We start from the raw sequence: 12,494 nt of genomic DNA, 5'->3' as shown, positions 1-12,494 counted from the left end.
CACGGCAACATTTAGCACTGTTCTTGGAGCTATGGACCTCTTTTAGCAGCAGGAAGCTTTGAGTGACCCACCCACCATGGTTCTACTAACCTACCCCTAGCCAAACCCGGGCTTTACACCTAGGCCCTGATACTCTCAGTTAAATAGCAGGCTAACCCTTTGTTTCAGCTTCAGAAAGGGTAGTTTAGCACAATGCAGCTAGTCCAGTTCTACAGAAGGAAACATGAGCTGAAGTTCTCAATTCTCACTGGATTACAAGTATTCACAGAGGAGTGACTATTCACTGTTGTTATCTAGCCTCTATTATTCCTCCAACTCTGGCTGTTGCATACCATCATTAATACTATCACCCATCTTCATGCATGCATTGTGTAGGTATTCACAGAAATGGGGAAGGACAGCAAAATGCTACCTACAGTTATCATGGACACACATAACAACAGTATCCAGAGGAGATGGAAAGATTCTCTTGGAAAGGTTAAAATTACAGAGTGGCAACCATAACAGTACTCTTTAAAATGTGAAAAAGAAGGCAGAATCCAGCACACAAAACACCTTCATGTTAGTCCACTCAACAAACCAATTTTGCCAATATATTGAGAACTTCATTTTTACATTTACTTTTAAATTTATCTGTAACCTTGCTTTATATACTGTACTAAATTGCACTATACAGTAGACCAAAACTTTTCATTTAGCTATACACATAATACAGAGCTGACATAATTCTATTTGTTTGGAAAATGCCATTATATGCTAGAGTACACTGTCATGTTACAATGTACCATAGGGTGTTCAATATTGACTGTGGCCATTCACCCTATAAAATTTCTGATAGGATAACTGGAGTTTTTGGCAGGTGGTAAAGTGTGGGAAGCAGTTTGGAACTGTATGTTAAGTGCATTGGCTGAATATTTGTGCTAGAGGATCAGCAAAAAATCACTGACATAAATAAAGGAAATGTCATATTTTAATTTCAGAGAAATATCCAAGAGATGAACCCCTCCATAAACTTTTCTTTCAGCCTCTGAAAACACAGAGATCACTGCATTAGTGACACTTAAGTCATTCACAGTTCTACTTCAAAACAGAAGATCAGAAACATAGTTTTTCAAAGCATTCTGGAACATAATCTATCCACATATTCCATAACACTATCACAAATTACTGTGAGCCACAGGTAGTATGGGTTTGCAAGACTATGCTCTACCTGCCAATAGGTCTGCAAAAATGACTGGGTCTTCATTTGCTGAGAACTTATCAGCAGATAAACCTGTTTGAATTAATTAGCCACTAGGGAAGGACAAAGATTTGATTCTGTAACTCTCAGTGATTTTCTATCAGATACTTTCACGTCTACTACTTGACTTCATTATGCAGCTAATTCACAAGTCTCAGCTATGTCTTTCTGCACTAAGACCTTTTCTGCAAGACCAAAGAAAAATGTAAAGTATGTTCTGGCCTTTTATTACAGGCCAAGCTTAAACAAGAGAGCATCTTGAGCCAAAGTCTAAAGCAAAAAGGAACCACTGGAGCCAAGGTGTTTTTTTTTTTCCCTCCCCAGCCACATTTTAAGGGGGTCTTCTAATTCTATGAAACTCAGCCTATGCTCCCTTCTGTTTAGTCTTTTTTAATCCCAGGGGGTATAAATTCCCTGCACAGCTGAACCCAGACTGTTACCTAGGAACCACTACATGTAGAGGAGGCAGCTGTGTTTCTTCTTGCTGATAAGCTTTTTCCCTGCCAGTTCTTGAAAAAGATGAAAGCATCCCAGCATACCCACCCCCACTTTCACGGTCTTTGGCACTGTCACTCACCTGTGGAACATGTCCCTGGCTCACAGGGTGTAGCACTGTGAAGGCTGTTCTGGAATCCATTCAGTTGCTTTTCAGTGGAGGTCAACCTAAGAGGTAAAACCATAAAATTAGACAGAGGTAAGTGATATAGCAAGGAAGAATGAAAGTCTCAAACAAAAAAAATGAGAATTCCCCTAGTTTACATAATCTCACTGGGACTGTAACTATGAAGCTGTGCCTGAATGTGATACAAAAAAGGCAGTGACAGCAACTGACTCCAAAAAGCAAAGCAAGACAAATGAACAGTCAAGCCACCAGGGAAACTTTGATGTGGCTAAAACACTTAATTGTCTCATATGCCCTGGAAGCTGATTCTGGAGTATAAAGAAGATAGTAAATGGTATTGGGCCACCAACATACACTGCAACTAGTGTATGCTGTGGTCATCTTAGTCCAATGATTTGAATTAAAGTGATTAAGCAACTGTTGCACAGAAATGCACACACTGTCAAAACATACTAGATTCAAGAGTTAAGTCTTTGCATCTTGCCTCAGCAGAGAGAGCTCATTTAGCCAAGATTTCTCACTTATCTTGCAAACTGAAACACATGGGATGCATCTAATTTTCAGTAATCCAGTGCCATTCCTCAAGCAGATACCTTATGCAAATCCTTCTGCATTGATCTCAGCACTTGAGTTACAGCAAAACTATACTCTGTAGACTACAACTGTATTTTGACTCAAAAATATTAATTACCAAACTGAGACCATGTAATACAGAAAAAGTGGGTCTACTCACAAGAGAAGGGCAAGCTATACAGCTGCAAGCATCTATTCTGTCCTTAAAAACCTATACAATTTATTCCTGATTTGTCTTCTCCTCCCTTATTCTTCCTTGCTGGTCTTCTTTCTGGCCCAACTCATTTCCAATCACTACAGACTTTTCTGTGAGTACACTCATCTCTGCCAGAGTCCTTCTTCACTCTTTCAGCTCTGCAGCGTTAGAGTTACTGTCAGCTCTTCCCCTGAAGAGCATCATGATCTCCATACCCATGGGATGCCCTGACAACTAACTGACTGTTACTCACTGTTTAAATTGTAATTCACTGTTCAAACACATGCAGTTTCTATGGTTTTATCTGAAACCTTTTGCTTCCAGATTTCAAGGTCAGCAAGTTGCCAGAAACCAGGTGTTTCTGACAGCTAAGAGGTCTGTGAGGGACTCCTGCGTTTTATTTCAGCTGGATTTCAGTGAAATGGAGTATACACATGAAGGGAGAGAGATGCAGATACATTTGCATACCACAACCCCTTAATTCAGTCAGTCTTAACTGGAAATGCTATTGTCAAATGAGGTGCCTGTTTCTGTGTTTATTGTCTCTTGGAGAGAATTTTGGATCTGTATTTATGGGGGTTTTTTGCTGATATTGCATGCTTCTTCTGGAAGCTGAGAATCTAAATGGATCTTTATGCTTCTTACATTGAGGTTCCATGTTCATAATTAGCATGCCCACTTTGTTAACACAGCACAACTGACAGCCAAATTCAGCTCACCTTTCTGTACCTGGAATGCAAAACTAGCAGTTGAAAAAGTAATCAAGAATGCCAGCAAGTACTACAACAATATAAAAGCAAAACAGGAAACAGTCACTCTTCTACCTTACTGTTCAGAGAACTTCTTTATCTCTACAGACTCACCCTTCTTCTCTGCCTACCCACAACACTGGGTACCTTGACTCTTGCACTTTCAACAGTCACCTCATTCTGAGAGCTCATTCTCAGCTCTGCTCCTGGGATCTCCCACCAGGCTAAGATCACTTCCTCATACTCTCTGTGCTGTCCTGATGAAAGCTTCAGTGCCAGAACATATTCACTGTTTAAACTGAGGTAATCCCTTTCCACTTTCTTTTTCCTCGGGTTGGCTGAAATCCTACTGCTTTTTCTCAGTTTCCTAATGTCAATGTCTCTGTTGTTTTTGCTTCCACTTCTCCAGTGCAATCCATTGTTATGTTCTCCATTTCTTATTCAATATTAACAAAAACAGTCCCAACTGTCCCCTCCATTTAAATATCTGTCATTGCTCTTTTCTATCTCCTATATGGCTAACTCCTCCTCAAAACTGATACTGGCTTCCTTAATTTAAGTACTAGACTACCATTCAGCTGCCCAGCCTTGGACTGCAAATTCTGTTCCACAGGTGAAAGATATTTGACTGAATTTTGAACACCTTTGTTTTAACAACTTATTTCTGGGATGCTACAGATTCATCTAAAGGTCCACTGGAACCAGACAGATCTGACACTAACATTCACATCACAAAAAGTCCCGATTTGACAAGAGGACAGCAGCAGATGTAAAGACCCAGAGCCAGGGAAGCTTGTTCCTCTTTGTTGTTCTTGGATGGGGTACCCTGCATGTGTATCTGTGTGTATGATCTGAGGCTAGCCAAGGGCTACGAGCTACAGGTCTAGTGAGCCCAGCTGTGTCAGAGTGTTAAATCAAGGCATGTCTCTCAGATGCACTGCTTTTACTGCCAAAAACGTCTAAGGGTCAGGCAGCCTGATTAACCCAGATATTCGGGAGCTGAAAAAACAAGTGTGCTGCAGTACAGCAGCAGCAAAACAGTCAAAGGGGTTCCAGTAACTGTATTCTGCTGCCTGTCCTCTTATCAGTGGGCACTCAGTCTCAGTGTGTGATGTACCTGGCTCACTAAAGACACTTCACACATGGGCAAGACAGGATACAAAACAGAGCCATAGTGTTTTACAGGGCCTCGCTCGCTCTGTGATCATCATCTGCTTTTGGCACATTTGCTAGGCTTGGCCAGTGGATCCTAGAAAAACCGGCTACTTCTGTGTCCAACTGCAATCAGAACTCCTCCCCACTCTGGGATGGATTTCCTGAACCCTAGAGAAATGGATCCCCCTCTACCCTATTTCTGTACTAGTTGCAATAGAGAAGAACTTTGGCTCTTCTACTGCTGGCACCATGTAAAACAAAAGAGAACACACAAAGATTTTTGTTCTGTGGTGGTGGGACTTGAAAGGAATATTTATTTTGAAAGGCTTCCTGAATAGAGTTTTTATGACATTTACAGAGATGTTCAGTACAAGAAATTATGCCATGCTGATCAATATCCCCAACAGTTTGTAATGTTCCAGTCTACTACTGGCAAACTTGGTGATCTTGGTCTCTCTGACACCACCTTGAACAATATGCTCCCTTTCCCTACCTAGCATTTCCTCTCCTAATATACAGTGGTCTAATATTGACAGATCAATTTTTCTGAGATGTTTTCTTTGACTGATGGTTCTGTTCACAGGTTGTTCAAACCTTACTCTTCTTGACACTGTCACAGAGAGAAAGTTTCTGAGAAGTTACTATGTGAATGATAGCACAGAAATGTGTATTTATTACAACTTAGCCATTCCTAAAAGCAGAAAGATTTTTCATCTCTCACCAGTTCACTCTTGTGAACAGTTGAGCTAATGTATTTTTCTACTTTGCATGCTGCCATCTGTAACGTGAAGACTCTATAATACCAAATACCGCTTCCAGGGAACATCTGCTTCATTCCATTGCTTATAAATACTGTATCTGTGATCTCTATCTCAAAATATCAGCAGGTCTCTTCATGGTTCACAGAACCACCTCCTGTCAAAAGTAGTGGCAACATGAGCGGTGGGAAAGACCCAGTCTGACTCTGGGAAAGAAAAGAGAGTTTCTTGTATCAGCTGTTCAAAAACTATCTATTAGTGATACAAGCACATTTGATCAAAACTATGGAGCCCTGTGAGACCATTTTATGGCACTGTATTTCAGCATAGAGCTGCATACTAAATCATCTCTCCCAGTTAGTCTTTTTCCACACCTTAATACGGGCCCCAGTTTTCCACTCTGTTAGTTGAAGCAAGGAGTCTGCTTTGGACACAGTCCATTATAAAGTCAACCTACCACCTTCTACAAAAACAAGAGAAGCCAGGAACTGAAAAGCCAAAACTGAATTGTCTGCCTGCTCCATTACTTTTTTCCTTTATGTTTCAACCAGGAAAATGTCCAAGTTACTAGACAGTTTTTGAATTAGTCAGTAATGTTCATCTTTAGCATCTCTTTCTGTTTGTAGTTGAGTTTTCTACTTGTTTCTTCCTTTTCTGGAAGCCACGTGTGCTGGCTGGGAGAGAATTGATAACGCATGCAAGGAGGAGATAGAGCAAAGAGACAAAGTTGATTTTAGTTTTGTCATCACAGTCCTGTCTCTGGAGAAATTCTAGAAACAACTTCAAAAATATTATCTTTATTAAGATGTGAAACAAAAGCCAGGCAGTGCAAGAGCACACAGAAATAAAGTCTGGCTTACTGAAATATATGGGGGGGAGAAAGAGACATGAGAGCTTTAACAACAGAATGGGATTAGTTTCAGGGAAGTCTCATGTAAATAATACATAGCCCTGAGATCCTCTTTGAGGAAAGCTATCAGAAAAACATCCAAGAAGTATTAGGGAGTGAGAGAAGGCAGCAAATCAAAAGTGACCTGACAGACAAATGAAGCAGCCAAAAAGATGTTATGGAGAGCGATATTTGCCATGTCATAACCTAAGGACATGGTAGTCTCACCGGAAAAGTACAATTTTGGGTGCCACAGCCAAAGCACTCTGACAAACTGAGGAAAATACAGTAAATTCAAGACAATTAAGGACTTGGCAAGTAGAACTACTATCTGAGGTTAACATACCTCAACAAGTCTAAGCAAAATTAGGTTACTCCAAGAAGTAAAAGAATATTCAAAAGATGGAAAGTATTTACATGAGAAAATGTTTCAGGTTCAGGAAGGAGGAACAAGGTACAACAGGATGAAACAAAGGAAAAATTCAGAAAAGAACTCAAAAGAAAAATTCAGCACATCAGGAGAAACTAGGTGATTAAAAGGTTGTCTAGATTCCTAACTAGATTTTTATAGCATGCAGTAGAGTTTCTACCACTAGACTTTTTTGAAAGCAGACTACTCTGTGTCTGAAAATACTCTGTACAAATTATCAGGGATTGTAGAAAACAGGCTGAAGCATGCAAGACATCTTTTTTTCCTCTAGTCCATGTTCCTTTGAAACAGAGGCTTTTCTCCATTCACTCTCCTCTGTAGACGTGTATCTGGTCTTATCCTGACAACAATGAATGGATTAAATTAGTCTGAGACACAGCAGTTTTCAAAGGATCAGCTCTCAGTGCGCTGGAACTACAGCTAGGCACTGTTGTTGTCCATGTAAGTGAAAAAATGTTACTGCAAGATCCCATGAATGGCAAGAATGGGTTTGGAGCCTTGTGCTGGAGACTGAAAGGCAACTTGGAAAATATTTCCGGAGCGGCTCCTTGCAGCCTTCAATACTTGGATTAGTTTTCTGAAATTCTGAAGGAATCTTTTGCTCTTTTCCCCCCTTCTGTGCATTTTTGGTGCTGAACTTTTTCCGGTTTTCCCACACTCCTGCCTGTCACAGAGCAGAAACCACAAAAATGCAGCAAAGTAAAGTCTGTCCAAGGAGCTGCAATTCCATCTCACAAGGATAAACATTTCCTCTGCCAAGAAGTGAGCACAGCACACCGGCATCTTCAAATACACATCCCTGCTGCCCAGCAGAGAAACCCACTGACACAGCCTGTCACCTGTACTAATAAGAGCCACCCAACATGAAAGAAATCAGATAGCAAAGCCACCAGAGCATACCTTACAGACCTGGTGCTCACATCTGCATTTGCTGAGCTGACAAAATTTACTAACATCTTGTTTTCTTTTGAAATAGTTTTGGGGGATTAACTCTGTGTGCTATCTCTTAAGATAGCAAGAGTACAAGCAGCAAATACCCAAACTTTCCCAAAGCAGTTCTGTCCAAGTTCCTTAAATATGCCTTGCGGTTCCAGATTTGATTCACACACAGTGACTGCATCTTCATGAGGTGTCTTTCATCAGCAACATAAAACTAAAACTTCTCTCTTTAAACAGGAAGTGAAAACAGAATCAGGAAACCTCACAGGAGCTTGCTCTGAAAGCTTTACAACTCTTCTGGCTGTAGAGTAAGTACAAGGAAGGAAGTTATGTTATCAATTTTTCAGGATGAAACAAGTCTGAGGATATATGAGGAAAAACCTGATGAAGGATTTAGACTAAAGCAGTTCTGCCATTTAAGAGGAGATAAACAGAGAGTTGAGGAGGCTGAAAACCCAGAAGTCTTGCTCACATTTTCTCATAATGCACAAAAGAGAAGACATATCAAGAAATGGAAAGGAAGGAAACTTATAATCAGTAAGCAAAATTTCACGGTGAATATTTTTGTTTGTTTCTAAAGATAGCATTTGTTTTTAAAGATAACTGTCAAATCCATCCACTTACCTTAGAAGAGCAAGCATTATTTAACTAAAAGCTTACTAAAAGTAAAGAGAGGGATTTCTATAGTTAATGAGAAAAGCTATCATTACATCAGGCACAAAATAAGCATTTCAAATGAAATAAACACTTATGCTTGAAGGCCTAAATCCAACATGGTGCGTTAAATTTATGTGAAAACTTGGCTCAAGGGCAGATTATCTTGTTAAAGGTATTGAACTGCTCTGTTGCTTTGTTTTGGTTTTTTTTGAGTTTTGGGGTTTTTTTAGCACCCTCTTCTAGATTCTAGCCCCCATCAAAGATTAGACAGAGGGAGTGACTTAAGTGGCTAAACATAGATGTACCTTAATTGGTGCTCTCAAGTTATTTGAGACATCTGCATGGGACTGACAGATACAACACAAGAACTTCAGAAGACCTGTACTCATCTGGAAGAGCAGCTGAAAGTCAGGTGGAATAGCCCTGGGCATCCAAATTGCCACTAGCAGCCTGTATTTACATTACTGAATGACAGTTTCTATGTCCTTACCTTTGTACGCTGTTACAGCTACCAGCTACCTTCCATACCCCTATGAAACACACAACTGCGGCACAGTGCAATGCTTATTTCAGTATGTACACCTCAGATTATTCTGAGATTTATCCTGGATAGCACAGCCAAAAAGATCTGTCAGAGTCAGATGCAGACAGTTTCTTCTCCAATATTCATTTTTCAGGGGAACCAGTGCCAACTCCCTATTGTGGATGGAAGAGACAAAACTTACTTGGATATCCTCTGGGCTGCAGCCTTTCTGATCACTGCCTGTCTGTGGTTTGTTGGAGGCTTTGGAACCAGCTGAGGAGCTGCACTCTGGGATGGCATCACTTTGTGCAAACTGGCTGCCTTCTGGATACTAGAAGTGGCATTTGATGTCTTGCGGGCATCAGAGCCAGCTGGCATAGATATATGACTGGTGCTGGATTGTGAGTAGTTGGCAAAAACAGCCTGGGTAAAAAAAAAGAAAAAAATCCCATAGTAATTGGTGATTAGCTCTGTGAACATCGCTGAGAATGCTGATGGAGGTGGGTGACACTTTTGTGAGGGATAATATCTGCCTGGTGAAGGCAATCCCAGGGCTCCAGGGAAAGTCCCACACATAAAAAGTTAAGTTCTTAAGTCAGTGAATTTTATGCCCTTGGAAACCAGGAGTAGCTTCTAGGAAGGCAGACAACTTCACTACTGCCACAGAATTCTACTATTCCAGATTAAAAAAACAAGAGGCCCAATACTCCATCTAATCTTGCAGTGGGCTTCCATCCACAAAGAAGTAAATATTTCAGTACATTGACTTTCTGTGTTATCTTGCTAAATTATACTTTATGTGGGAGGTAGGATTGAGACACAGTTCTAGGAAAGAGAAAGGTTATGGGGATGATGATACAATGCTACTTATTTGGTCTAACTGTGTAGGTGCTTGGAGTAATAGAAAAGCTCTAGGGTACCTTATTCTGAAAAGGGAACTTTAACTCCACCACTGACAAAAAGGAAAACCCCAGTGATATTAGGGAACAGAAAATATTTCTATTCCTATAGCATGTGGGAGGGTAAGCTTGTTGGAGATGTGACACTGGGAACAAAAGGATCTGCATGTTATGAGACACTGGAGAACAGAGCAATGGCTGGGCAAAGCAGGGAGTGGACAATATTTCCACTATGGGAGCTCTGCAGACTGCTAAATTTTCTTCAGAAAGGAGCAACCTGCTGGGAGTTCTGCTTTGTCTTTCCTCGAAGTCAGTCAGATTCCCAGAACAGAGGCAATACCATAACCTTGTAATTTGGCATCTAGAGGTCAGTGATAGGAGATAAGTGGAAGAGCTGAGCCCTCTGTGTGACCCTGGGAGCAGTGCCCTTCACTGAGTTTATCCTCAGTTTCTCCTCGGGTGGAAAATACACAAAGCCACAGCAAATGGGCTCCAGGCTCCAGAGCAAACCACAGTCTGAGAGCTGGCTGAGTCTCAGCACACAGACAGGAAAAGCCCCTCTCCCCCGCAATTCTCTGGCAAATGGCAGAGCAGTGCTGTGTGGGAAGGCGTTGCTGACAGGCAGAGCTCTAGGGAGAGAAGGAAGTGCAGGAGCCAAAACAGGCCTGTTTCCTAACTAGAGCTCACTGACAAGATGCCCTTGGGCTCCCAATCCTTCTTAACCTCTCCCTTCCCTGAAGCCCTACCTTGATTGCAGCTTCCAGATTCTCAATAAGGAAGCTAGTACAAGTGCAGTAGTCTGGAAAATAGCAGTCACACCCCACCTCTCCCCAGAAAAACAAACTACAATGGAACTTGGAACTCAGACTCTTGCATCTCAGAGCCTGACATGTCGTAGGGTTGGGATGGAGACCCTCAAGTCACTGCACCCACTTCTTATTCAGCAGTGACATTTCACTGTGAAATGATATTATCCATCTTTCCTTTAAGTTATTTTGATATTATGCATTTTTCCTGGGAGTTCTTTATCTTGTTGCCAAAATCACTAAGATCCTGGAGTTCACAACACATACAGTCATAACCCTTTGCCTGAGTTAATATGCACTGGCAAGGAGATCCATGACTCTGAAGAAACAGCAAGCGTGGATGCTCTAATGAAGCCTGATCAGCAAAAACTGTGTTGAAACCTGCCTAAAGAAAGGTTTTCTTGGGAGTTACAGACTTCTGAAAATGCCTTTGTCTCCACACTGTGCTGAGATTCTGGCTGTCTTCCAAGCAAGGATGGGGAGACTGGAAGCTGACAAGGACCACGGTTCTGGATTGAGCTACAAAGTATACTGCCCTGCTGTGAACTCCATGGGGACAGGACAGGAAACCAGGAGAAGCTTCTGTGCAAATAAAGAGGACAGCTGGGGAGAACAGAGCCTGACCACACAAAGGAAGGGTTGGGAAGCTTTCAGCACATCCAAAACATAGGAGACAGACCTTATCACTCATGATTCTGAAGACTAAGGGTCTAGGGAAAGCAGAAGCCTAGATAAACCCTGACAGATGCAGTCCTGAATCATGTAGCACTCTACAACTATTGCTGCTTCAAGAGAAAAACTTTCAATTACACTTCCCAAGCTGGCAGATTTAACTTGGTGTTGAGGAGATATTTGCTACCCTAAGAAGTCTCTAGAGCTACAAATCTGAAAAATACTAAAAAAGCTCTAAGACATTTTAGCTAAAATTTCTGTAAATTATTAGTGAGTTAATTCTGGTGCATAATTTTCTGGGGAGGAGGAACAGCATTAACCCTGTCTTGCCCATGAAGAAAGAACTGACAGAAAGTATTTTTCCCTACATCACAGACTGAAGCAATATTTCCTTGTTTCAACATCTACAACACCATACACAAAGTATTCCTTGTATAAAAAAAAATGATTTTTTAATTAGAAAATCTCAATGTGTACACCTTGTCAGTAAGGACAATGAACATCTAAGAGTATTAGTAGTAGCTAAGTTGGGGCTGTTAGTGATTAAAAGCAGAGGTAGTGTAGTACTTTGAAGAAAAGCAGATATATTAATGCTCTTCAAAAACAGAAAGAATGTTCCTGGCACTTACCATCCCTGTATCTAACACCCATCCCTAGCACAGTAATGGAACAAATGTTGCAAGCAAAAACACGTTCACTGTGTGACCAGAGGAGGTAATGAAGCTCATTTCCTGCAAATCTGTCTTACAGTATCTAATATAAAGCATACCCCAAATTATGCCTCCCTTCATGGGTCTGGGCATTCTTGCATTGGATTTTGTGCTGTCTAATTAGGAGTGGTCTCATACTGAAGCCATTGCCTTAATAGTAGTCAAACCCCCTTCCCAGATATATGGCTCTGGATTTTAATGTAATTTGTATGAAACATTGCTGTGAGATTTCTATCCCACAGTCATTCACATTCAATTGGATCAGCAAATCTGAAAAAGATGAGAGACTCAGCAGTGTATGAGAACTGACAGACAGATGCACGCACACATGTATTGCATAAAGATCTGTGCAGCTAGTCCAAATCCCTGACACTGCAAACTGAGATGTTTACAAGCAATAAACAATAAAGAGGTTCTAAGTTAAAAAAAGAAAAAGCAACCCCAACAAAACACAAGCAACCACTTTTAGAAAAGCAGTTGTGTTTCAGATAACATCGCAAAAATAGAGAACTAACAGCCTTGGAAGACCTTTCCAGCCATATAAATTGTTTAGCGGAAATTATTTTAAACACATACTAATGCATTCAGTTAAATCAGTTTGGATACAACGGTTGGTTGAATTGAAAATTCACAAAGTGGCAATAAAGAACAGGCTCAAAATGTACTATTAACTACC

General features: G+C 40.9%; 2 protein-coding genes across 8 annotated transcripts in view; one reads left to right on the top strand and one right to left on the bottom strand.

Annotated features, from left to right (window-relative positions):
• The window catches only part of TTLL5 (tubulin tyrosine ligase like 5), a 123,982-nt gene that overhangs the window by 8,362 nt on the left and 103,126 nt on the right, over nt 1-12,494 (bottom strand). For 4 of the 7 annotated variants that reach the window (XM_054634658.2, XM_077180515.1, XM_077180517.1 and 1 more), the window contains 2 exons: nt 8,934-9,154; nt 1,818-1,903 (listed from right to left, as the gene is read on the bottom strand). In XM_054634658.2, coding sequence (XP_054490633.2) covers nt 1,818-1,903; nt 8,934-9,154 — 307 coding nt within the window. Of the gene's footprint in view, nt 1-1,817; nt 1,904-8,933; nt 9,155-12,494 lie in introns of those variants that run through there. The other 3 variants (XR_013182845.1, XR_013182846.1, XM_077180518.1) reach the window with 2 other exon arrangements.
• Nucleotides 1-12,494, top strand: part of LOC143694378 (uncharacterized) — a 470,045-nt gene that overhangs the window by 445,962 nt on the left and 11,589 nt on the right. The gene's annotated exons all lie outside the window — the stretch shown is intronic.

This window comes from Agelaius phoeniceus, chromosome 6 (assembly GCF_051311805.1).
Source record: "Agelaius phoeniceus isolate bAgePho1 chromosome 6, bAgePho1.hap1, whole genome shotgun sequence".
Classification (NCBI taxonomy): Eukaryota; Metazoa; Chordata; class Aves; order Passeriformes; family Icteridae; genus Agelaius; species Agelaius phoeniceus.
This window is presented reverse-complemented; position numbering and strand designations above follow the sequence as displayed.